The 27,766-nt window shown below is 40.7% G+C and overlaps 1 protein-coding gene across 2 annotated transcripts in view; it reads right to left on the bottom strand.

Moving 5' to 3' along the window:
- The window catches only part of LOC118379382 (collagen alpha-1(XIV) chain-like), a 208,860-nt gene that overhangs the window by 22,384 nt on the left and 158,710 nt on the right, over positions 1–27,766 (bottom strand). For both annotated transcript variants that reach the window (XM_052502717.1, XM_052502716.1), the window contains exons 29-30: positions 7,325–7,483; positions 639–716 (exon numbers count right to left, since the gene is read on the bottom strand). In XM_052502717.1, coding sequence (XP_052358677.1) covers positions 639–716; positions 7,325–7,483 — 237 coding nt within the window. The remainder of the gene's footprint in view (positions 1–638; positions 717–7,324; positions 7,484–27,766) is intronic.

Raw genomic sequence — 27,766 nt, 5'->3', positions numbered from 1 at the left:
GTTATTGGTCTGTTGGTCTGTTGGTTGTTGGTTGTTGACTGTTGGTCTGTTGGTTTTTGGTCTGTTGGTTGTTGGTTGTTGGTTATTGGTCTGTTGGTCTGTTGGTTGTTGGTTGTTGACTGTTGGTCTGTTGGTTATTGGTCTGTTGGTTATTGGTCTGTTGGTCTGTTGGTTGTTGGTTGTTGACTGTTGGTCTGTTGGTTTTTGGTCTGTTGACTGTTGGTCTGTTGGTCTGTTGGTTGTTGGTTGTTGTCTGTTGGTTGTTGGTCTGTTGGTCTGTTGGTCTGTTGGTTGGTCTGTTGGTTATTGGTCTGTTGGTTGTTGGTTGTTGACTGTTGGTCTGTTGGTTATTGGTCTGTTGGTCTGTTGGTTGTTGGTCTGTTGGTTATTGGTCTGTTGGTTGTTGGTTGTTGACTGTTGGTCTGTTGGTTTTTGGTTGTTGGTTGTTGACTGTTGGTCTGTTGGTTTTTGATCTGGTTGACTGTTGGACTGTTGGTCTGTTGGTTGTTGGTTGTTGACTGTTGGTCTGTTGGTTGTTGGTTGTTGGTTGTTGACTGTTGGTCTGTTGGTTGTTGGTTATTGGTCTGTTGGTTGTTGGTTGTTGGTTGTTTGAATGGTTAAAAGGCAGTTGTTCTTACCAGTCCAGGGAGCTCACAGCACTTGTCTCGACTGGCCCAGGACGTGCTGCAGATAATGTCAAACATCTGGATCTGGAACTACACACACACAGAGAACAAATACACAGAGAAAGAGTTCATATTGGCATGAAATTGCAACACACTTATGGTATACAGAGTTCTACACTGTGGTCTACACCGTGGTCTACACTGTGGTCTACACAGTGTTCTACACTGTGGTCTACACAGTGTTCTACACTGTGGTCTACACCGTGGTCTACACAGTGGTCTACACAGTGTTCTACACTGTGGTCTACACAGTGTTCTACACCATGGTCTACACAATGTTCTACACCGTGGTCTACACAATGTTCTACACCGTGGTCTACACAATGTTCTACACTGTGGTCTACACTGTTCTACACAGTGTTCTACACTGTGGTCTACACATGGTCTGTTGGTTTTGTTCTACACTGGTCTTGGCCTGTTGACTGTCTGCTCAACAGGCTGTTTAATGGTGACTGTCTGTCTGCTCAACAGGCTGTTTACCATGTGACTCTCTGTCTGCTCAACAGGCTGTGTAATGGTGACTGTCTATCTGCTCAACAGGCTGTTTAATGGTGACTGTCTGCTCAACAGGCTGTGTAATGGTGACTGTCTGCTCAACAGGCTGTGTAATGGTGACTGTCTATCTGCTCAACAGGCTGTGTAATGGTGACTGTCTATCTGCTCAACAGGCTGTGTAATGGTGACTGTCTGTCTGCTCAACAGGCTGTGTAATGGTGACTGTCTGTCTGCTCAACAGGCTGTGTAATGGTGACTGTCTGTCTGCTCAACAGGCTGTGTAATGGTGACTGTCTGTCTGCTCAACAGGCTGTGTAATGGTGACTGTCTGTCTGCTCAACAGGCTGTGTAATGGTGACTGTCTATCTGCTCAACAGGCTGTTTAATGGTGACTGTCTGCTCAACAGGCTGTGTAATGGTGACTGTCTGCTCAACAGGCTGTGTAATGGTGACTGTCTGCTCAACAGGCTGTGTAATGGTGACTGTCTGCTCAACAGGCTGTGTAATGGTGACTGTCTGCTCAACAGGCTGTGTAATGGTGACTGTCTGCTCAACAGGCTGTGTAATGGTGACTGTCTGTCTGCTCAACAGGCTGTGTAATGGTGACTGTCTGCTCAACAGGCTGTGTAATGGTGACTGTCTACTCAACAGGCTGTGTAATGGTGACTGTCTGCTCAACAGGCTGTGTAATGGTGACTGTCTACTCAACAGGCTGTTTAATGGTGACTGTCTGCTCAACAGGCTGTGTAATGGTGACTGTCTGCTCAACAGGCTGTGTAATGGTGACTGTCTACTCAACAGGCTGTGTAATGGTGACTGTCTGCTCAACAGGCTGTGTAATGGTGACTGTCTGCTCAACAGGCTGTGTAATGGTGACTGTCTGCTCAACAGGCTGTGTAATGGTGACTGTCTGCTCAACAGGCTGTTTAATGGTGACTGTCTGTCTACTCAACAGGCTGTGTAATGGTGACTGTCTACTCAACAGGCTGTGTAATGGTGACTGTCTGCTCAACAGGCTGTGTAATGGTGACTGTCTATCTGCTCAACAGGCTGTGTAATGGTGACTGTCTGCTCAACAGGCTGTGTAATGGTGACTGTCTGCTCAACAGGCTGTGTAATGGTGACTGTCTGCTCAACAGGCTGTGTAATGGTGACTGTCTGCTCAACAGGCTGTGTAATGGTGACTGTCTGCTCAACAGGCTGTGTAATGGTGACTGTCTGCTCAACAGGCTGTGTAATGGTGACTGTCTGCTCAACAGGCTGTGTAATGGTGACTGTCTGCTCAACAGGCTGTGTAATGGTGACTGTCTATCTGCTCAACAGGCTGTGTAATGGTGACTGTCTGCTCAACAGGCTGTGTAATGGTGACTGTCTGCTCAACAGGCTGTGTAATGGTGACTGTCTGCTCAACAGGCTGTGTAATGGTGACTGTCTACTCAACAGGCTGTGTAATGGTGACTGTCTGCTCAACAGGCTGTGTAATGGTGACTGTCTGCTCAACAGGCTGTGTAATGGTGACTGTCTACTCAACAGGCTGTGTAATGGTGACTGTCTGCTCAACAGGCTGTGTAATGGTGACTGTCTGCTCAACAGGCTGTGTAATGGTGACTGTCTACTCAACAGGCTGTGTAATGGTGACTGTCTGCTCAACAGGCTGTGTAATGGTGACTGTCTGCTCAACAGGCTGTGTAATGGTGACTGTCTACTCAACAGGCTGTGTAATGGTGACTGTCTACTCAACAGGCTGTGTAATGGTGACTGTCTGCTCAACAGGCTGTGTAATGGTGACTGTCTGCTCAACAGGCTGTGTAATGGTGACTGTCTACTCAACAGGCTGTGTAATGGTGACTGTCTGCTCAACAGGCTGTGTAATGGTGACTGTCTGCTCAACAGGCTGTGTAATGGTGACTGTCTGCTCAACAGGCTGTGTAATGGTGACTGTCTGCTCAACAGGCTGTGTAATGGTGACTGTCTGCTCAACAGGCTGTGTAATGGTGACTGTCTGTCTGCTCAACAGGCTGTGTAATGGTGACTGTCTGCTCAACAGGCTGTGTAATGGTGACTGTCTGTCTGCTCAACAGGCTGTGTAATGGTGACTGTCTACTCAACAGGTTGTGTAATGGTGACTGGCTGCTCAACAGGCTGTGTAATGGTGACAGTCTACTCAACAGGCTGTGTAATGGTGACTGTCTGCTCAACAGGTGTGTAATGGTGACTGTCTGCTCAACAGGCTGTGTAATGGTGACTGTCTGTCTGCTCAACAGGCTGTGTAATGGTGACTGTCTGTCTGCTCAACAGGCTGTGTAATGGTGACTGTCTACTCAACAGGCTGTGTAATGGTGACTGTCTGCTCAACAGGCTGTGTAATGGTGACTGTCTGCTCAACAGGCTGTGTAATGGTGACTGTCTATCTGCTCAACAGGCTGTGTAATGGTGACTGTCTGTCTGCTCAACAGGCTGTGTAATGGTGACTGTCTGCTCAACAGGCTGTGTAATGGTGACTGTCTGCTCAACAGGCTGTGTAATGGTGACTGTCTACTCAACAGGCTGTGTAATGGTGACTGTCTACTCAACAGGCTGTGTAAATGTACATACACACAAACCCACTGGACACACGTGTTGAATCAACGTTGTTTCCACGTCATTTCAATGAAATTACATTGAACCAATGTGGAATAGACGTTGAATTGACGTCTGTGCCCAGTGGGAATGCACTTTCACTGAGAGAGGCTAAAATACTAGGCTGAAATAAATGAAATGTATTACCTATGGAATTACACATCGATGAGATGAAACTGCTGAGGAAATATGAAAGCCTCGCCACTTTAAAAGGACAATAAACTGAGAATTAATTGTCAAACATCTCGAGGGACTTTTCTTTCTTTCCACCAATTCCCTTAAAATGCTGTTTCAAGCACTTTCTTTTCATCAGCCTGTCTCCAGAAATAATAAAATAATACATTCTCACATAGTTGCAAAGCAGTCCATTCATCTTCCCTCAGAGCTGCACAGAAATCATCACACAACTATTATGCATCTAACAAAGAATGCTCCTCTTCTTATTTCCTGTCCTGACATCTTGGGTCACATTGATCCCAGTGAGGAGGACCGGGACTGTGTTGTTGTGGGATTATAGAGGCTGTAATGGTGTTGTTATAGAGGATGTATGGTGTTGTTATAGAGTCTGTAGGGTGTTGTTATAGAGGCTTTAGGGTGGTGTTATAGAGGCTGTAGGATGTTGTTATAGAGGATGTAGGGTGGTGTTATAGAGGCTGTATGGTGTTCTTGTGGGACTATAGAGTCTGTAGGGTGTTGTGGGGGTGTTATAGAGACTGCAGGGTGTTGTTGTGGGACTATAGAAGCTGTAGGGTGTTGTGGTATTATAGAGGCTGTTTGGTGTTGTTGTGGTATTATAGAGGTTGAAAGGGTGTTGTTATAGAGGCTGTATGGTGTTGTTGTGGTATAATAGAGGCTGTAGGGTGTTGTTGTTGTATTATATAGGCTGTAGGGTGTTGTTCTGGTATTATAGAGGCTGTAGGGTGTTGTTGTGGTATTATAGAGGCTGTAGGGTGTTGTTGTGGTATTATAGAGCCTGTAGGATGTGGTGGTATTATAGAGGCTGTAGGGTGTTGTTATAGAGGCTGCATGGTGTTGTTGTGGTATTATAGAGGCTGTATGGTGTTGTTGTGGTATTATAGAGGCTGTAGGGTGTTGTTATTAAGGCTGTATGGTGTTGTTGTGGTATTATAGAGGCTGTAGGGTGTTGTTGTGGTATTATAGAGGCTGTAGGGTGTTGTTGTGGTATTATAGAGGCTGTAGGGTGTTGTTATTATAGAGGCTGTATGGTGTTGTTGGGGTATTATAGAGGCTGTATGGTGTTGTTGGGGTATTATAGAGGCTGTAGGGTGTTGTTGTGGTATTATAGAAGCTGTAGGGTGTTGTTATTAAGGCTGCATGGTGTTGTTGGGGTATTATAGAGGCTGTATGGTGTGTGACTGAAAGCTGTACGTCTATAGGACAGCCAGCTTATAGAGAATGTTGTTGGGGTATTATAGAGCTGCACTGTAGTGTTGTTGTGGTATTATAGAGGCTGTATAGGCCGTGTTGTTATTAAGGGCTGCATGGTGTTCAGAGTATGTTGGTATTATAGATCTGTATGGTGTGTTGAAATAGAAGCTTCTGGAATGCAGTACTGTTGTAGATATTTTAGAGGCTGTATGGTGTTGTTGGGGTATTATAGAGGCTGTAGGGTGTTGTTGTGGTATTATAGAAATGTACGCAAGGCTGCATTGTTGTGGGGTATTATAGAGGCTGTATGGTGTTGTTGGGGAAAATTAAATGAAAGGCTGTTGCCCATGTAGGGTCTCATTATGTTGCCTGGTATTATATGAGGCTTGATACGTTAATATTATAGAGGCTGCTGGGTTGTTTTATAGGCATGTATACCTGCCTACAATACCCACTGTAGGTGTTGTTGTGGTATTATAGAGGCTGTAGGTGTCAATAGTTGGCTATTATAGAGGCTGTAGCTGTTACTGTTATTATACTGTTAGCTGCTATTATAGAGGCTGTAGCTGTTGTTATTATAGGCTAATGTTAGTATTATAGAGGCTGTACTACTGTTGTTGCCACTACTGCATGGTGTTGTGCTATGAGGCTGTACTGTTGCTGGGTATTATAGAGGCTGTAGGGTGTTGTTGTGGTATTATAGAGGCTGTACTGTTGTGGTATTAAGGCTGCATGGGTGTTAGAGGCTGTAGGGTACTTTATACTACCGAGGCTGTACTGTTGTACTGTTAGCTACCACTGTTAGTGGTATTATAGAGGCTACTGTTAGCCAGGGTACCGTTGTGGTATTATAGAAGCTGCTGTTGTTAGCTGCATGGTGTTGTTGGGGTACTGTTAGCTACTACTGTTAGCTGAGGCTACTGTTAGCTAGTGTTAGCTGCTACTGTTAGCTACTACTGTTAGCTGCTACTGTTAGCTGCAGAGCCTACTGTTAGCTGCTACTGTTAGCTACTAAACTGTTAGCTACTACTGTTAACTAATACTGTTAGCTAATACTGTTAGCTACTACTGTTAGATGTTTTAATGCTACTGTTAGCTGCACAGAAAGATGCTACTGTATAGCTACCACTGTTTCAGTAGAAAATCTAAATGAAACGCAGCCCATTCACCTTAGCTGATACTGTTATCTTGATACTTAATAATACTACATGCTGTTCAGCATGCATACTGTTAGCTACTGTACTGAAATTAGCAAGTCAATAGGGCTAACTGGCCTGGCTAGCTGCTACTGTTAGCTACTACTGTTAGCTACTACTGTTAGCTGCTACTGTTAGCTACTACTGTTAGCTACTACTGTTAGCTGCTACTGTTAGCTGCTACTGTTAGCTACTACTGTTAGCTACTACTGTTAGCTACTACTGTTAGCTAATACTGTTAGCTACTACTGTTAGCTAATACTGTTAGCTACTACTGTTAGCTACTACTGTTAGCTGCTACTGTTAGCTGCTACTGTTAGCTACTACTGTTAGCTGCTACTGTTAGCTACTACTGTTAGCTACTACTGTTAGCTACTACTGTTAGCTACTACTGTTAGCTACTACTGTTAGCTACTACTGTTAGCTACTACTGTTAGCTGCTACTGTTAGCTACTACTGTTAGCTACTACTGTTAGCTACTACTGTTAGCTACTACTGTTAGCTGCTACTGTTAGCTAGCCATGAAGGATTGACATCTACCTTGCATAACATTATTTGAAGTAATTTTTGCCTGTTAAACTATCTGGTTAGCTATATTATTACACTTCACATATACGTAGCTAGCTGATAGATATGAAGGAACGAAGATCCTCTGAGAATGCAGCAGGAGAGTGTGAAACACGGTAGTATGCATATTGAGAAATACCCCGTGTCATGCTTTGAAAGTCAAATGTCTTGTACATCTTGTCTTTGCAGGTGTGTTGACGATGTCTAGTTAGGTTTAGGGTTGAGGATTAGGAGTAGTTTAAATGAAAATAAACTCCTGCAAACTATGCTTGTTTCAGGCTTTTCAACTTTTGTAAAAACACAAACATTAACACCGTATGGTGATACTGTGTAAGCAGAATAAGGTGTGGTAGATTCCTCCATCATTCTTACCGGAGCTGAGTTGTCTCTCTTCCCTCTGGATCGTACCATGCGTCCCAGTACCTCCACCCCGTCTATACTGATGTTGCCAGCTGCGTTGATGGGCTTTCCTCCCACTACCTTACAGTCAACCACCAGCCTGGCTGTGGTCTTACTGATCGCCATGTGGAGCTGTGGGGAGAGGAGATGGAACACTGTGTTTTACACAGACTGACACAAACCACAGTATTATCAGTCTGTGGGGAGAGGAGATGGAACACTGTGTTTTACACAGACTGACACAAACCACAGTATTATCAGTCTGTGGGGAGAGGAGATGGAACACTGTGTTTTACACAGACTGACACAAACCACAGTATTATCAGTCTGTGGGGAGAGGAGATGGAACACTGTGTTTTACACAGACTGACACAAACCACAGTATTATCAGTCTGTGGGGAGAGGAGATGGAACACTGTGTTTTACACAGACTGACACAAACCACAGTATTATCAGTCTGTGGGGAGAGGAGATGGAACACTGTGTTTTACACAGACTGACACAAACCACATTATTATCAGTCTGTGGGGAGAGGAGATGGAACACTGTGTTTTACACAGACTGACACAAACCACAGTATTATCAGTCTGTGGGGAGAGGAGATGGAACACTGTGTTTTACACAGACTGACACAAACCACAGTATTATCAGTCTGTGTGGAGAGGAGATGGAACACTGTGTTTTACACAGACTGACACAAACCACATTATTATCAGTCTGTGGGGAGAGGAGATGGAACACTGTGTTTTACACAGACTGACACAAACCACAGTATTATCAGTCTGTGGGGAGAGGAGATGGAACACTGTGTTTTACACAGACTGACACAAACCACAGTATTATCAGTCTGTGGGGAGAGGAGATGGAACACTGTGTTTTACACAGACTGACACAAACCACAGTATTATCAGTCTGTGGGGAGAGGAGATGGAACACTGTGTTTTACACAGACTGACACAAACCACAGTATTATCAGTCTGTGGGGAGAGGAGATGGAACACTGTGTTTTACACAGACTGACACAAACCACAGTATTATCAGTCTGTGGGGAGAGGAGATGGAACACTGTGTTTTACACAGACTGACACAAACCACAGTATTATCAGTCTGTGGGGAGAGAGGAGATGGAACACTGTGTTTTACACAGACTGACACAAACCACAGTATTATCAGTCTGTGGGGAGAGGAGATGGAACACTGTGTTTTACACAGACTGACACAAACCACAGTATTATCAGTCTGTGGGGAGAGGAGATGGAACACTGTGTTTTACACAGACTGATACAAACCACAGTATTATCAGTCTGTGGGGAGAGGAGATGGAACACTGTGTTTTACACAGACTGACACAAACCACAGTATTATCAGTCTGTGGGGAGAGGAGATGGAACACTGTGTTTTACACAGACTGACACAAACCACAGTATTATCAGTCTGTGGGGAGAGGAGATGGAACACTGTGTTTTACACAGACTGAGACAAACCACAGTATTATCAGTCCCACTTTAAATGAAGTATCTCTCATACAAAACCTACGTACATGCTTCATAAATCAAGCATACTGTATAAGGGTCCTATAACGGATCCTTGGATGTGGTGCTTTGTGGTATAACTATCATCCAGAGAGTAAATGCTGTCTCCTAACAGTCAGTCATTGGACAATATAGCAGGCGTATCAAGTCCTCAGCACCCTCATTAAAATAAACAGTCAGTCATTGGACAACATAGCAGGCGTATCAAGTCCTCAGCACCCTCATTAAAATAAACAGTCAGTCATTGGACAACATAGCAGGCGTATCAAGTCCTCAGCACCCTCATTAAAATAAACAGTCAGTCATTGGACAACATAGCAGGCGTACCAAGTCCTCAGCACCCTCATTAAAATAAACAGTCAGTCATTGGACAACATAGCAGGCGTATCAAGTCCTCAGCACCCTCATTAAAATAAACAGTCAGTCATTGGACAACATAGCAGGCGTACCAAGTCCTCAGCACCCTCATTAAAATAAACAGTCAGTCATTGGACAACATAGCAGGCGTATCAAGTCCTCAGCACCCTCATTAAAATAAACAGTCAGTCATTGGACAACATAGCAGGCGTACCAAGTCCTCAGCACTTTCATTAAAATAAACAGTCAGTCATTGGACAACATAGCAGGCGTACCAAGTCCTCAGCACCCTCATTAAAATAAACAGTAGTCCGTTGTATTAACTCAAAGTGTACAGTTATCGGTTGTAAAAGTAACAGTGAAATGCAACTCTGACTCATTCTCTGGCTTCAAAGTCCAGGTCCAAACTCGACCGGTAGTTGAATGGTAAATCCGTCCGTAGCTGTACTCCCTCTCGTCACAACCCTATCAATTGGCTGTGAGTGGGGCCAACCAATGAGAACTATTGCCCGTAATAAACGGTAAAGGGGTGTAATGTCCATTTTGAGTGACATCTCTGGGTTGAGTCACCTTTTATACCATTGTTCAAGAAATTGTTTCTCAAGAAATACACTTACGAGTCAAACGTTTTAGAACACCTACTCATTCAAGGATGAAGACATCAAAACTATGAAATAACACATATTGAATCATGTAGGAACCAAAAAAAAGTGTAACCCCCCAAAAAAGAGTTAAACGAGCTGGTTGAATAGAATACCAAGAGTGTGCAAAGCTGTCATCAAGGCAAAGGGTGGCTATTTGAAGAATCTCAAATATAAAATATATTCTGATTTGTTTTAACACTTCTCTGGTTACTACATGATTCCATGTGTGTTATTTTATAGTTTTGATGTCTTCACTATTATTCTACAATGTAGAAAATAGTACAAATATAAAGAAAAACTGTAACGCCCTGACCTGAGTATTCTTTGTTTTCTTTATTGTTTTGGTTAGGTCAGGGTGTGACATGGGTGATGAATGTGTTTTTGTTCTGTCTAGGGGTCTTGTAGATTTATGGGGTTGTTTATCATCCAGGTGTTTATATATGTCTATGGTTGCCTAGATTGTTTCTCAATTAGAGGCAGGTGTTTATCGTTGTCTCTGATTGGGAACCATATTTAGGCAGCCATCTTCTTTGGGTATTTCGTAGGTTATTGTATATCTCTAGTAGCCTGTGGCTGCACTGTTTGTAGTATAGCTTCATGTTCGTTTTGTTGTAGTTTGTTTAGTGTCCGCCTTCATTAAAATATAATATGTATTCAATTCACGCTGCGCCTTGGTCTCCTCCATACGACGAACGTGACAAAAACCCTTGAATGAGAAGGTGTTGTAAAACTTTGGACCGGTAGTGTATCTCGTACATGACTTCAAGATTTACCTGCCATGTGCAACTATCAACGTTCTCCTTGTCACAATGTATTGTAGCAATTCACAATAAATCACAGGTTTCCCAGACAGGTTCCTCTGCTGTTCAGGGATACAAAGCTGAGTTACAACCGTAAGTCTGTCAGGTGTGAGAATTGCAATCATAATGACCACGCCCCAAATGGTACCCTATTCCCTAAATAGTGCCCTACTTTTGACCACTACCCAAATGAGCCTTTGGTCAAAAGTAGTGCACTACATAGGGAATAGGGTGCAATTTGAGATGCAAGCATAACATTTCCATGGAAACAGTACATCTCAGCTCCCACAGTAACAAGGTGAGGCTAATCTGAAGTTAGACAGAGTTGATATTTTGTGCGTCAGAAACAGAAACCATTTGGCCGGTCTGTGACGTGTGTAATACTCTATACGGTCGTTTTAATGGGTTCTTGGAGTGAAACTATTTTCTCCAGTTCACTAGGTCTGGTTGTGTTTATACATGTCAGAGACTGTCAACGCCTAGCTGCCTGCCTGCCTGTGTTATATGGTTGGATCCAGGGTTCAGTTCCAAATGGCACCCTATGCCCAATATAGTGCACTACTTCTGACCAGAGCCCATTACACTGTGTAGGGAATAGGGTGCCATTTGGGACACTACCCCAGGACTACTGTTGTGGGTTTAGAGACACACTTAACCCAACACACAGACAGCATATCAACCTCCTTCCAAGCCAAAGACAATTACAAGACAAAGAACCATTTTTCAAAACACCAATTGCCTGAACAAAAAAAAAATGTTTTGTCCGAACAACAAAAAGTTCAACAGTCTTCCAACGACCACTGTATCCACAAGGCCTGGGATGCATCTGAAACAGTACCATATTCCCTATATAGTGCACTGCTTTTGACCAGAGCCAATGAGGCTCTACATAGGGAACAGGGTGCTCATTTGGGACAAACGCCCATTAATCAAACAGTGTTTATTCACAGTCTGACCAGCGTCATGGGGACAGTATCTCTGCTGTGGATGTGTCTGTCTGTCTGTCTGTCTGTCTGTCTGTCTGTCTGTCTGTCTGTCTGTCTGTCTGTCTGTCTGTCTGTCTGTCTGTCTGAGAGTGACTATGAATAGGGAGGGTAGTTTAAGGGATGAACCCCATGGCCTTGATGATGATATTCAGGACAGGGACGGAGGGGATGGTGAAGAGAGGAGAATAAGAAGTAGAGAGGAGAGGAGAGATAGGAAAAGAGGAGAGGAGAGGAGAGATAGGAAAAGAGGAGAAGAGAGACACACACACACACACACTCAGTCCCGTGGGTCAGATGGGTCCTCTGATCAATTGTGTTATAATTCGAGTGCCAACATGATGTATTAGCCTATTTCATCCAGCGCGCTAGCTGTGTTTTTAATGCGAACGGCAAGTGTCACTGACATCCCCTCCGTTCCTCCTCGCTGCTGCAATATGCAGCCCTTCATTTGTTTGCTTGCTTTTTCCATTCGAGATATCCCTGTTTTTCATCTCTGGGTTTCTAACTGTGTGTGGACTGATGGGGTTTTCTATTACAGCAGATAGGCAGAGTGCATTTCACATCCTCTTACAAAACAGCCTTCTCCACTTTATGGGACTGACAATGACTCACAGAGGAAATAAAACAGGAAACTGATGGAGTACAGTATGGTATCACTTCAGAGTGGTAGAAAACAATATGATTCATTACACTTCTTCAGTACGGTATCACTTCAGAGTGGTAGAAAACAATATGATTCATTAGACTTCTTCAGTGCGGTATCACTTCAGAGTGGTAGAAAACAATATGATTCATTAGACTTCTTCAGTACGCTATCACTTCAGAGTGGTAGAAAACAATATGATTCAGTAGACTTCGTCAGTACGGTATCACTTCAGAGTGGTAGAAAACAATATGATTCAGTAGACTTCTTCAGTATGGTATCACTTCAGAGTGGTAGAAAACAATATGATTCATTAGACTTCTTCAGTACAGTATCACTTCAGAGTGGTAGAAAACAATATGATTCATTAGACATCTTCAGTACGGTATCACTTCAGAGTGGTAGAAAACAATATGATTCATTAAACTTCTTCAGTACGGTATCACTTCAGAGTGGTAGAAAACAATATGATTCAGTAGACTTCTTCAGTATGGTATCACTTCAGAGTGGTAGAAAACAATATGATTCATTAGACTTCTTCAGTATGGTATCACTTCAGAGTGGTAGAAAACAATATGATTCATTAGACTTCTTCAGTACGGTATCACTTCAGAGTGGTAGAAAACAATATGATTCATTAGACTTCTTCAGTACGGTATCACTTCAGAGTGGTAGAAAACAATATGATTCATTAGACTTCTTCAGTACGGTATCACTTCAGAGTGGTAGAAAACAATATGATTCAGTAGACTTCTTCAGTACGGTATCACTTCAGAGTGGTAGAAAACAATATGATTCATTAGACTTCTTCAGTACGGTATCACTTCAGAGTGGTAGAAAACAATATGATTCATTAGACTTCTTCAGTACGGTATCACTTCAGAGTGGTAGAAAACAATATGATTCATTAGACTTCTTCAGTACGGTATCACTTCAGAGTGGTAGAAAACAATATGATTCATTAGACTTCTTCAGTACGGTATCACTTCAGAGTGGTAGAAAACAATATGATTCAGTAGACTTCGTCAGTACGGTATCACTTCAGAGTGGTAGAAAACAATATGATTCAGTAGACTTCTTCAGTATGGTATCACTTCAGAGTGGTAGAAAACAATATGATTCATTAGACTTCTTCAGTACGGTATCACTTCAGAGTGGTAGAAAACAATATGATTCATTAGACATCTTCAGTACGGTATCACTTCAGAGTGGTAGAAAACAATATGATTCATTAGACTTCTTCAGTACGGTATCACTTCAGAGTGGTAGAAAACAATATGATTCAGTAGACTTCTTCAGTATGGTATCACTTCAGAGTGGTAGAAAACAATATGATTCATTAGACTTCTTCAGTATGGTATCACTTCAGAGTGGTAGAAAACAATATGATTCATTAGACTTCTTCAGTACGGTATCACTTCAGAGTGGTAGAAAACAATATGATTCATTAGACTTCTTCAGTACGGTATCACTTCAGAGTGGTAGAAAACTACATCCTTCTTTAGACTTCTTCAGTACGGTATCACTTCAGAGTGGTAGAAAACAATATGATTCATTAGACTTCTTCAGTACGGTATCACTTCAGAGTGGTAGAAAACAATACGCTTCAGTAGACTTCTTCAGTATGGTATCACTTCAGAGTGGTAGAAAACAATATGATTCATTAGACTTCTTCAGTACGGTATCACTTCAGAGTGGTAGAAAACAATATGATTCATTAGACTTCTTCATTACGGTATCACTTCAGAGTGGTAGAAAACAATATGATTCATTAGACTTCTTCAGTACGGTATCACTTCAGAGTGGTAGAAAACAATATGATTCATTAGACTTCTTCAGTACGGTATCACTTCAGAGTGGTAGAAAACAATATGATTCATTAGACTTCTTCAGTACGGTATCACTTCAGAGTGGTAGAAAACAATATGATTCATTAGACTTCTTCAGTACGGTATCACTTCAGAGTGGTAGAAAATATGATTCATTAGATTCTTCATTATCACTTCAGAGTGGTAGAAAACAATATGATTCATTAGTATCACTTCAGAGTGGTAGAAAACAATATGATTCATTAGACTTCTTCAGTACGGTATCACTTCAGAGTGGTAGAAAACAATATGATTCATTAGACTTCTTCAGTACGGTATCACTTCAGAGTGGTAGAAAACAATATGATTCATTAGACTTCTTCAGTACGGTATCACTTCAGAGTGGTAGAAAACAATATGATTCATTAGACTTCTTCAGTACGGTATCACTTCAGAGTGGTAGAAAACAATATGATTCATTAGACTTCTTCAGTACGGTATCACTTCAGAGTGGTAGAAAACAATATGATTCATTAGACTTCTTCAGTACGGTATCACTTCAGAGTGGTAGAAAACAATATGATTCATTAGACTTCTTCAGTACGGTATCACTTCAGAGTGGTAGAAAACAATATGATTCATTAGACTTCTTCAGTACGGTATCACTTCAGAGTGGTAGAAAACAATATGATTCATTAGACTTCTTCAGTACGGTATCACTTCAGAGTGGTAGAAAACAATATGATTCATTAGACTTCTTCAGTAGTGGTAGAAAACAATATGGTATCACTTCAGAGTGGTAGAAAACAATATGATTCATTAGACTTCTTCAGTACGGTATCACTTCAGAGTGGTAGAAAACAATATGATTCATTAGACTTCTTCAGTATGGTATCACTTCAGAGTGGTAGAAAACAATATGATTCATTAGACTTCTTCAGTACGGTATCACTTCAGAGTGGTAGAAAACAATATGATTCATTAGACTTCTTCAGTACGGTATCACTTCAGAGTGGTAGAAAACAATATGATTCATTAGACTTCTTCAGTACGGTATCACTTCAGAGTGGTAGAAAACAATATGATTCATTAGACTTCTTCAGTACGGTATCACTTCAGAGTGGTAGAAAACAATATGATTCATTAGACTTCTTCAGTCACTTCAGAGTGGTATATGATTCATTACTTCTTCAGTAGGTATCACTTCAGAGTGGTAGAAAACAATATGATTCATTAGACTTCTTCAGTACGGTATCACTTCAGAGTGGTAGAAAACAATATGATTCATTAGACTTCTTCAGTACGGTATCACTTCAGAGTGGTAGAAAACAATATGATTCATTAGACTTCTTCAGTAGGTATCACTTCAGAGTGGTAGAAAACAATATGATTCATTAGACTTCTTCAGTATATCACTTCAGAGTGGTAGAAAACAATATGATTCATTAGACTTCTTCAGTACGGTATCACTTCAGAGTGGTAGAAAACAATATGATTCATTAGACTTCTTCAGTACGGTATCACTTCAATATGATTCATTAGTGGTAGAAAACAATATGATTCATTAGACTTCTTCAGTACGGTATCACTTCAGAGTGGTAGAAAACAATATGATTCATTAGACTTCTTCAGTACGGTATCACTTCAGAGTGGTAGAAAACAATATGATTCATTAGACTTCTTCAGTACGGTATCACTTCAGAGTGGTAGAAAACAATATGATTCATTAGACTTCTTCAGTACGGTATCACTTCAGAGTGGTAGAAAACAATATGATTCATTAGACTTCTTCAGTACGGTATCACTTCAGAGTGGTAGAAAACAATATGATTCATTAGACTTCTTCAGTACGGTATCACTTCAGAGTGGTAGAAAACAATATGATTCATTAGACTTCTTCAGTACGGTATCACTTCAGAGTGGTAGAAAACAATATGATTCATTAGACTTCAGTACGGTATCACTTCAGAGTGGTAGAAAACAATATGATTCATTAGACTTCTTCAGTACGGTATCACTTCAGAGTGGTAGAAAACAATATGATTCATTAGACTTCTTCAGTACGGTATCACTTCAGAGTGGTAGAAAACAATATGATTCATTAGACTTCTTCAGTACGGTATCACTTCAGAGTGGTAGAAAACAATATGATTCATTAGACTTCTTCAGTACGGTATCACTTCAGAGTGGTAGAAAACAATATGATTCATTAGACTTCTTCAGTACGGTATCACTTCAGAGTGGTAGAAAACAATATGATTCATTAGACTTCTTCAGTACGGTATCACTTCAGAGTGGTAGAAAACAATATGATTCATTAGACTTCTTCAGTATGGTATCACTTCAGAGTGGTAGAAAACAATATGATTCATTAGACTTCTTCAGTACGGTATCACTTCAGAGTGGTAGAAAACAATATGATTCATTAGACTTCTTCAGTACGGTATCACTTCAGAGTGGTAGAAAACAATATGATTCATTAGACTTCTTCAGTACGGTATCACTTCAGAGTGGTAGAAAACAATATGATTCATTAGACTTCTTCAGTACGGTATCACTTCAGAGTGGTAGAAAACAATATGATTCATTAGACTTCTTCAGTACGGTATCACTTCAGAGTGGTAGAAAACAATATGATTCAGTAGACTTCTTCAGTACGGTATCACTTCAGAGTGGTAGAAAACAATATGATTCATTAGACTTCTTCAGTACGGTATCACTTCAGAGTGGTAGAAAACAATATGATTCATTAGACTTCTTCAGTACACTTCAGGTATCACTTCAGAGTGGTAGAAAACAATATGATTCATTAGACTTCTTCAGTACGGTATCACTTCAGAGTGGTAGAAAACAATATGATTCATTAGACTTCTTCAGTACGGTATCACTTCAGAGTGGTAGAAAACAATATGATTCATTAGACTTCTTCAGTACGGTATCACTTCAGAGTGGTAGAAAACAATATGATTCATTAGACTTCTTCAGTACGGTATCACTTCAGAGTGGTAGAAAACAATATGATTCATTAGACTTCTTCAGTATGGACATCACTTCAGTATCACTTCAGAGTGGTAGAAAACAATATGATTCATTAGACTTCTTCAGTACGGTATCACTTCAGAGTGGTAGAAAACAATATGATTCATTAGACTTCTTCAGTACGGTATCACTTCAGAGTGGTAGAAAACAATATGATTCATTAGACTTCTTCAGTACGGTATCACTTCAGAGTGGTAGAAAACAATATGATTCATTAGACTTCTTCAGTACGGTATCACTTCAGAGTGGTAGAAAACAATATGATTCATTAGACTTCTTCAGTACGGTATCACTTCAGAGTGGTAGAAAACAATATGATTCATTAGACTTCTTCAGTACGGTATCACTTCAGAGTGGTAGAAAACAATATGATTCATTAGACTTCTTCAGTACGGTATCACTTCAGAGTGGTAGAAAACAATATGATTCATTAGACTTCTTCAGTACGGTATCACTTCAGAGTGGTAGAAAACAATATGATTCATTAGACTTCTTCAGTACGGTATCACTTCAGAGTGGTAGAAAACAATATGATTCATTAGACTTCTTCAGTACGGTATCACTTCAGAGTGGTAGAAAACAATATGATTCATTAGACTTCTTCAGTACGGTATCACTTCAGAGTGGTAGAAAACAATATGATTCATTAGACTTCTTCAGTACGGTATCACTTCAGAGTGGTAGAAAACAATATGATTCATTAGACTTCTTCAGTATCACTTCAGAGTGGTAGAAAACAATATGATTCATTAGACTTCTTCAGTACGGTATCACTTCAGAGTGGTAGAAAACAATATGATTCATTAGACTTCTTCAGTACGGTATCACTTCAGAGTGGTAGAAAACAATATGATTCATTAGGCTTCTTCAGTACGGTATCACTTCAGAGTGGTAGAAAACAATATGATTCATTAGACTTCTTCATTACGGTATCACTTCAGAGTGGTAGAAAACAATATGATTCATTAGACTTCTTCAGTACGGTATCACTTCAGAGTGGTAGAAAACAATATGATTCATTACACTTCTTCAGTACGGTATCACTTCAGAGTGGTAGAAAACAATATGATCCATTAGACTTCTTCAGTATCATCACTTCAGAGTGGTAGAAAACAATATGATTCATTAGACTTCTTCAGTACGGTATCACTTCAGAGTGGTAGAAAACAATATGATTCATTAGACTTCTTCAGTACGGTATCACTTCAGAGTGGTAGAAAACAATATGATTCATTAGACTTCACTTCAGAGTGGTAGAAAACAATATGATTCATTAGACTTCTTCAGTACGTATCACTTCAGAGTGGTAGAAAACAATATGATTCATTAGACTTCTTCAGTGCGGTATCATGATTCATTAGACTTCTTCAGTACGGTATCACTTCAGAGTGGTAGAAAACAATATGATTCATTAGACTTCTTCAGTACGGTATCACTTCAGAGTGGTAGAAAACAATATGATTCATTAGACTTCTTCAGTACGGTATCACTTCAGAGTGGTAGAAAACAATATGATTCATTAGACTTCTTCAGTATGGTATCACTTCAGAGTGGTAGAAAACAATATGATTCATTAGACTTCTTCAGTACGGTATCACTTCAGAGTGGTAGAAAACAATATGATTCATTAGACTTCTTCAGTACGGTATCACTTCAGAGTGGTAGAAAACAATATGATTCATTAGACTTCTTCAGTACGGTATCACTTCAGAGTGGTAGAAAACAATATGATTCATTAGACTTCTTCAGTACGGTATCACTTCAGAGTGGTAGAAAACAATATGATTCATTAGACTTCTTCAGTACGGTATCACTTCAGAGTGGTAGAAAACAATATGATTCATTAGACTTCTTCAGTACGGTATCACTTCAGAGTGGTAGAAAACAATATGATTCATTAGACTTCTTCAGTACGGTATCACTTCAGAGTGGTAGAAAACAATATGATTCATTAGACTTCTTCAGTACGGTATCACTTCAGAGTGGTAGAAAACAATATGATTCATTAGACTTCTTCAGTGCGGTATCACTTCAGAGTGGTAGAAAACAATATGATTCATTAGACTTCTTCAGTGCACTTCAGAGTGGTAGAAAACAATATGATTCATTAGACTTCTTCATTACGGTATCACTTCAGTGGTAGAAAACAGATGCAAGTGGATATCACTGGTTGTCATAAGTGGCACCAATAGAAAACAATACTGATTCATTAGACTTCTTCAGTATCATCACTTCAGAGTGGTAGAAAACAATATGATTCATTAGACTTCTTCAGTACGGTATCACTTCAGAGTGGTAGAAAACAATATGATTCATTAGACTTCTTCAGTACGGTATCACTTCAGAGTGGTATACGCTTCAGTAGTGGTCACTTCAGAGAAAACAATATGATTCATTAGACTTCTTCAGTACGGTATCACTTCAGAGTGGTAGAAAACAATATGATTCATTAGACTTCTGTTACGTATCTTCGTCAGTACGGTATCACTTCAGAGTGGTAGAAAACAATATGATTCATTAGACTTCTTCAGTACGGTATCACTTCAGAGTGGTAGAAAACAATATGATCCATTAGACTTCTTCAGTATGGTATCACTTCAGAGTGGTAGAAAACAATATGATTCATTAGACTTCTTCAGTGCGGTATCACTTCAGAGTGGTAGAAAACAATATGATTCATTAGACTTCTTCAGTGCGGTATCACTTCAGAGTGGTAGAAAACAATATGATTTATTAGACTTCTTCATTACGGTATCACTTCAGAGTGGTAGAAAACAATATGATTCATTAGACTTCTTCAGTACGGTATCACTTCAGAGTGGTAGAAAACTACATCCTTCTTTAGACTTCTTCAGTGCGGTATGACTTCAGAGTGGTAGAAAACAATATGATTAATTCGACTTCTTCATTACGGTATCACTTCAGAGTGGTAGAAAACAATATGATTCATTAGACTTCTTCAGTACGGTATCACTTCAGAGTGGTAGAAAACAATATGATTCATTAGACTTCTTCATGACGGTATCACTTCAGAGTGGTAGAAAACAATATGATTCATTAGACTTCTTCATTACGGTATCACTTCAGAGTGGTAGAAAACAATATGATTCATTAGACTTCTTCAGTACGGTATCACTTCAGAGTGGTAGAAAACAATATGATTCATTAGACTTCTTCAGTACGGTATCACTTCAGAGTGGTAGAAAACAATATGATTCATTAGACTTCGTCAGTACGGTATCACTTCAGAGTGGTAGAAAACAATACGCTTCAGTAGACTTTTTCAGTACGGTATCACTTCAGAGTGGTAGAAAACAATATGATTCATTAGACTTCGTCAGTATGGTATCACATCAGAGTGGTAGAAAACAATATGATTCATTAGACTTCTTCAGTACGGTATCACTTCAGAGTGGTAGAAAACAATATGATTCATTAGACTTCGTCAGTACGGTATCACATCATAGTGGTAGAAAACAATATGATTCATTAGACTTCTTCAGTACGGTATCACTTCAGAGTGGTAGAAAACAATATGATTCATTAGACTTCTTCAGTACGGTACCACTTCAGAGTGGTAGAAAACAATATGATTCATTAGACTTCTTCAGTACGGTATCACTTCAGAGTGGTAGAAAACAATACGATTCATTAGACTTCTTCAGTACGGTATCACTTCAGAGTGGTAGAAAACAATATGATTCATTAGACTTCTTCAGTACGGTATCACTTCAGAGTGGTAGAAAACAATATGATTCATTAGACTTCTTCAGTACGGTATCACTTCAGAGTGGTAGAAAACAATATGATTCATTAGACTTCGTCAGTACGGTATCACTTCAGAGTGGTAGAAAACAATATGATTCATTAGACTTCTTCAGTACGGTATCACTTCAGAGTGGTAGAAAACAATATGATTCATTAGACTTCGTCAGTACGGTATCACTTCAGAGTGGTAGAAAACAATATGATTCATTAGACTTCTTTAGTACGGTATCACTTCAGAGTGGTAGAAAACAATACGCTTCAGTGGACTTCTTGTCTTAGAGACTAAATACAGGGTCCAATATGAGAATCCCATCCATTCATCAACGGTGGCGTAGTCTCCACAGTTTTATTTCAACTTCCATCATTTAAATGATTCTGCCACAGCTAGTTTTATTGGATAATACCTCAACTATGTGAGATGTAAACTAGCCATGCTTTACTGTAATGTATGTTGGTATTGAAAGCTGTTGTATCAGCAGACTCCATCTCAATGTATTTTAAACATTGCCACCTTGACACCAAATGTTCTAGAAGAGAAATGCATGAAGGAGAGAGTTCTGAATCAGCACATTTCCTTACACCCCCCCATTAGCCATTTAAAGAGGATATGGAATACTTTAGCTGTTACCATGATACCAATTGGACCCCCCACCCCCACCCCACACTACAATACTTAAAGGTGCAATCTGCAATAGTTACTGCTGTTCAAAGGTCATTTGAAAAGTCCTTGCATCCATATCTTACATCTCAGTATTTGAGAGGGGTTACTTATTGTACATTTTTCCAGTCACATCCCTAACATTTATAGCAAAAGTGGCAGAGCCGCCATTAAAGTTGGCTGAGAACTGAATTACTGATTACCCCTTTAAGTAAGGGCTGAGTTATACAATCTGCAGAAATCCCTAATAACCTTATTTCCTCAGACACGCGTTATCAGAGAGAGGGAGACAGAGAGAGACAGAGACAAAGAGAGACAGAGAGAAAGACAGAGAGAGAGAGAGAAAGACAGAGAGAGAGAGAGACAAAAAAACAGAGAGAGAGAGATAAAGAGACAATGAGAGACAGAGACAGAGACAGAGAGACAGAGAGAGAGAGAGAGAGAGAGAGAGAGAGAGAGAGACAGAGACATACAGAGACAGAGACATAGAGAGACAGAGACATAGAGAGACAGAGACATAGAGAGAGACACAGAGAGAGAGAGAGAGAGAGAGAGAGAGAGAGAGAGAGAGAGAGAGACATGGAGAGACAGAGAGAGAGAGAGAGAGAGAGAGAGACATGGAGAGACAGAGAGAGAGAGAGAGACATGGAGAGACAGAGAGAAAGACAGAGAGAGAGAGAGAGAGAAAGACAGAGAGAGAGAGAGTAACTTTTGTGTGTAATGTTTACTGTCACATTTTTTATTGTTCATTTCACTTTTGTCTATTATCTATTTCACTTGCTTTGACAATGTTCCCATGAAAATAAAGCTCTTTGAATTTAATCGAAACAGAGAAAGAGAGACAGAGACAGAGACAGAGAGAGAGAGAGAGAGAGAGAGAGAGAGAGAGAGAGAGAGAGAGAAACAGAGAGAGGGCTTTGTTTAAAAACTGTAATAACTACCCAGGACAGTATTTCTGGGGTCAGCAATATTCAGAGTGGCAATTCTCTGTTCCAGTGGATTTAGATTGTGTAAATGAGTTTCAGATGGAGGGAAGGCAGGCAGATAAACACTAAGACCCTGGCTGCCTTGACTTACCAGCCACAGCAGCAGACTGAGAAATGTGGTCCCTAATACCAGTTACCAAATCAAACATTACAGGGACCAATGCCTCTGCCTCGGAAACACTGGGAGACTGAACAAAGCATTCTTATGCTAATAAACTAGAAACGAGAAGCTAGTAACCCACATAATACAGAAATAAAATCACAATGTCACAGACACTCAGGACATCACGTCATCCCCTAAACGAATACTGTATACCGCTGAGCCCTGCATACCACTGAGCCCTGCATACCGCTGAGCCCTGCATACCGCTGAGCCCTGCATACCGCTGAGCCCTGCATACTGCTGAGCCCTGCATACCGCTGAGCCCTGCATGGGAGGATAGATATCACAGTTCAGTCTGTCACATTACTGTCGTCTGGATATAACATCACCCTCAGATAGATATCACAGTTCAGTCTGTTACATAACATCATCCTCAGAGAGATATCACAGTTCAGTCTGTGACATAACATCACCCTCAGGTAGATATCACAGTTCACATTACTGTAGTCTGAATATAACATCACCCTCAGATAGATATCACAGTCAGTCTGTAACATAACATCACCCTCAGGTAGATATCACAGTTCACATTACTGTAGTCTGAATATAACATCACCCTCAGATAGATATCACAGTTCAGTCTGTAACATAACATCACCCTCAGGTAGATATCACAGTTCACATTACTGTAGTCTGAATATAACATCACCCTCAGATAGATATCACAGTTCAGTCTGTTACTGTATCCAAGCTGACAGGAAGTAGCACCATTCAGAGACACACGTCCTCTTTTCCTCCACAAGGACAGGGGATGCTCTGTGTGAGACGGCGGCGTAAGGAGAGGACCATATGAAGACACCTGAGGTGAAGTGAGGACAATCCAGCAGGACACGTGTGTCGCTGCACCGTACACCTGTCATCCAGTCTGAGGGGAGACTGTGACCGTGTGTGTGTTTACGCATGCGCCTGTGTGTCTGTGTTCTCGCACCGTGTTTCTGTGTGCATAAGTCTGTAAGTGTATGTCCATTTGCGCGTGTGTGTGTGTGTGTGTGTGTGTGTGTGTGTGTGTGTGTGTGTGTGTGTGTGTGTGTGTGTGTGTGTGTGTGTGTGTGTGTGTGTGTGTGTGTGTGTGTGTGTGGGGGGGGATAAAGTGTTGTTCACCTTGGGAGACCGTGTGTGTTCTGAACAGCATTACAGCCAGATACTGTATGTACTGCAGGGAGGCAGACAGTCTCTGAACACATTAACACTATAACCAGATATGTACTGCAGGGAGGCAGACAGCCTCTGAACACATTAACACTATAACCAGATATGTACTGCAGGGAGGCAGACAGCCTCTGAACACATTAACACTATAACCAGATATGTACTGCAGGGAGGCAGACAGCCTCTGAACACATTAACACTATAACCAGATATGTACTGCAGGGAGGCAGACAGCCTCTGAACACATTAACACTATAACCAGATATGTACTGCAGGGAGGCAGACAGCCTCTGAACACTATAACCAGATATGGCAGGGAGGCAGACAGCCTCTGAACACATTAACACTATAACCAGATATGTACTGCAGGGAGGCAGACAGCCTCTGAACACATTAACACTATAACCAGATATGTACTGCAGGGAGGCAGACAGCCTCTGAATATGTACACATTAACACTAACCAGATATAACCAGATATGTACTATGCAGGGAGGCAGACAGCCTCTGAACACATTAACACTATAACCAGATATGTACTTCAGGGAGGCAGACAGCCTCTGAACACTATAACCAGATATGTACTTCAGGGAGGCAGACAGCCTCTGAACACATTAACACTATAACCAGATATGTACTGCAGGGAGGCAGACAGCCTCTGAACACATTAACACTATAACCAGATATGTACTGCAGGGAGGCAGACAGCCTCTGAACATTAACCAGATATGTACTTCAGGGAGGCAGACAGCCTCTGAACACTATAACCAGATATGTACTTCAGGGAGGCAGACAGCCTCTGAACACATTAACACTATAACCAGATATGTACTGCAGGGAGGCAGACAGCCTCTGAACACTATAACCAGATATGTACTGCGGGGAGGCAGACAGCCTCTGACCACATTAACACTATAACCAGATATGTACTGCAGGGAGGCAGACAGCCTCTGATTAACACTATAACCAGATATGTACTGCAGGGAGGCAGACAGCAGACAGCCTCTGAACACTATAAACCAGATATGTACTGCAGGGAGGCAGACAGCCTCTGAACACATTAACACTATAACCAGATATGTACTGCAGGGAGGCAGACAGCCCTGAACACATTAACACTATAACCAGATATGTACTTCAGGGAGGCAGACAGCCTCTGAACACTATAACCAGATATGTACTTCAGGGAGGCAGACAGCCTCTGAACACATTAACACTATAACCAGATATGTACTGCAGGGAGGCAGACAGCCTCTGAACACTATAACCAGATATGTACTGCGGGGAGGCAGACAGCCTCTGACCACATTAACACTATAACCAGATACAGTTGAGGTCGGAGGTTTACATACACTTAGGTTGGAGTCATTAAAACTTGTTTTTCAACCACACCACAAATGTCTTGTTAACAAACTATAGTTTTGGCAAGTCGGTTAGGACATCTACTTTGTGCATGACACAAGTCATTTTTCCAACAATTGTTTACAGACAGATTACTTCACTTATAATTCAGTGCATCACAATTCCAGTGGGTCAGAAGTTTACATACACTATGTTGACTGTGCCTTTAAACAGCTTGGAAAATTCTGGAAAATGATGTCATGGCTTTAGAAGCTTCTGATAGGCTAATTGACATCATTTGAGTCAATTGGAGGTGTACCTGTGGATGTATTTCAAGGCCTACCTTTAAACTCAGTGCCTCTTTGCTTGACATCATGGGAAAATCTAAAGAAATCAGCCAGGACCTCAGAGAAACAATTGTAGAAGCTTGTAGAAGGCTACCTGAAACGTTTGACCCAAATTAAACAATTTAAAGGCAATGCTTCCAAATACTAATTTAGTGTATGTAAACATCTGACCCACTAGGAATGTGATGAAAGAAATAAAAGCAGAAGTAAATCATTCTCTCTACTATTATTCTGACATTTCACATTCTTAAAATTAAGTGGTGATCCTAACTGACTTAAAACAGGGACATTTTACTAGGATTAAATGTCAGGAATGGTGAAAAACTGAGTTTAAATGTATTTGGCTGAGGTGTATGTAAACTTCTGACTTCAACTGTATGTACTTCATTGACCTGTCAAAGGTGTTCGACACTGTTGAGCATTGGGATATATACAGCCTGTTAATGGTTTATAGGCCTGGGATATATACAGCCTGTTAATGGTTTATAGGCCTGGGATATATACAGCCTGTTAATGGTTTATAGGCCTGGGATATATACAGCCTGTTAATGGTTTATAGGCCTGGGATATATACAGCCTGTTAATGGTTTATAGGCCTGGGATATATACAGCCTGTTAATGGTTTATAGGCCTGGGATATATACAGCCTGTTAATGGTTTATAGGCCTGGGATATATACAGCCTGTTAATGGTTTATAGGCCTGGGATATATACAGCCTGTTAATGGTTTATAGGCCTGGGATATATACAGCCTGTTAATGGTTTATAGGCCTGGGATATATACAGCCTGTTAATGGTTTATAGGCCTGGGATATATACAGCCTGTTAATGGTTTATAGGCCTGGGATATATACAGCCTGTTAATGGTTTATAGGCCTGGGATATATACAGCCTGTTAATGGTTTATAGGCCTGGGATATATACAGCCTGTTAATGGTTTATAGGCCTGGGATAGGCCTATACAGCCTGTTAATGGTTTATAGGCCTGGGATATATACAGCCTGTTAATGGTTTATAGGCCTGGGATATATACAGCCTGTTAATGGTTTATAGGCCTGGGATATATACAGCCTGTTAATGGTTTATAGGCCTGGGATATATACAGCCTGTTAATGGTTTATAGGCCTGGGATATATACAGCCTGTTAATGGTTTATAGGCCTGGGATATATACAGCCTGTTAATGGTTTATAGGCCTGGGATATATACAGCCTGTTAATGGTTTATAGGCCTGGGATATATACAGCCTGTTAATGGTTTATAGGCCTGGGATATATACAGCCTGTTAATGGTTTATAGGCCTGGGATATATACAGCCTGTTAATGGTTTATAGGCCTGGGATATATACAGCCTGTTAATGGTTTATAGGCCTGGGATATATACAGCCTGTTAATGGTTTATAGGCCTGGGATATATACAGCCTGTTAATGGTTTATAGGCCTGGGATATATACAGCCTGTTAATGGTTTATAGGCCTGGGATATATACAGCCTGTTAATGGTTTATAGGCCTGGGATATAGGCCTACAGCCTGTTAATGGTTTATAGGCCTGGGATATATACAGCCTGTTAATGGTTTATAGGCCTGGGATATATACAGCCTGTTAATGGTTTATAGGCCTGGGATATATACAGCCTGTTAATGGTTTATAGGCCTGGGATATATACAGCCTGTTAATGGTTTATAGGCCTGGGATATATACAGCCTGTTAATGGTTTATAGGCCTGGGATATATACAGCCTGTTAATGGTTTATAGGCCTGGGATATATACAGCCTGTTAATGGTTTATAGGCCTGGGATATATACAGCCTGTTAATGGTTTATAGGCCTGGGATATATACAGCCTGTTAATGGTTTATAGGCCTGGGATATATACAGCCTGTTAATGGTTTATAGGCCTGGGATATATACAGCCTGTTAATGGTTTATAGGCCTGGGATATATACAGCCTGTTAATGGTTTATAGGCCTGGGATATATACAGCCTGTTAATGGTTTATAGGCCTGGGATATATACAGCCTGTTAATGGTTTATAGGCCTGGGATATATACAGCCTGTTAATGGTTTATAGGCCTGGGATATATACAGCCTGTTAATGGTTTATAGGCCTGGGATATATACAGCCTGTTAATGGTTTATAGGCCTGGGATATATACAGCCTGTTAATGGTTTATAGGCCTGGGATATATACAGC

The sequence above is a fragment of the Oncorhynchus keta genome, unplaced genomic scaffold (genome assembly GCF_023373465.1).
Source record: "Oncorhynchus keta strain PuntledgeMale-10-30-2019 unplaced genomic scaffold, Oket_V2 Un_contig_16010_pilon_pilon, whole genome shotgun sequence".
Taxonomy (NCBI): Eukaryota; Metazoa; Chordata; class Actinopteri; order Salmoniformes; family Salmonidae; genus Oncorhynchus; species Oncorhynchus keta.
Note: the sequence above shows the minus strand (reverse complement) of the source record. Positions and strands in the feature narration are given on the sequence as shown.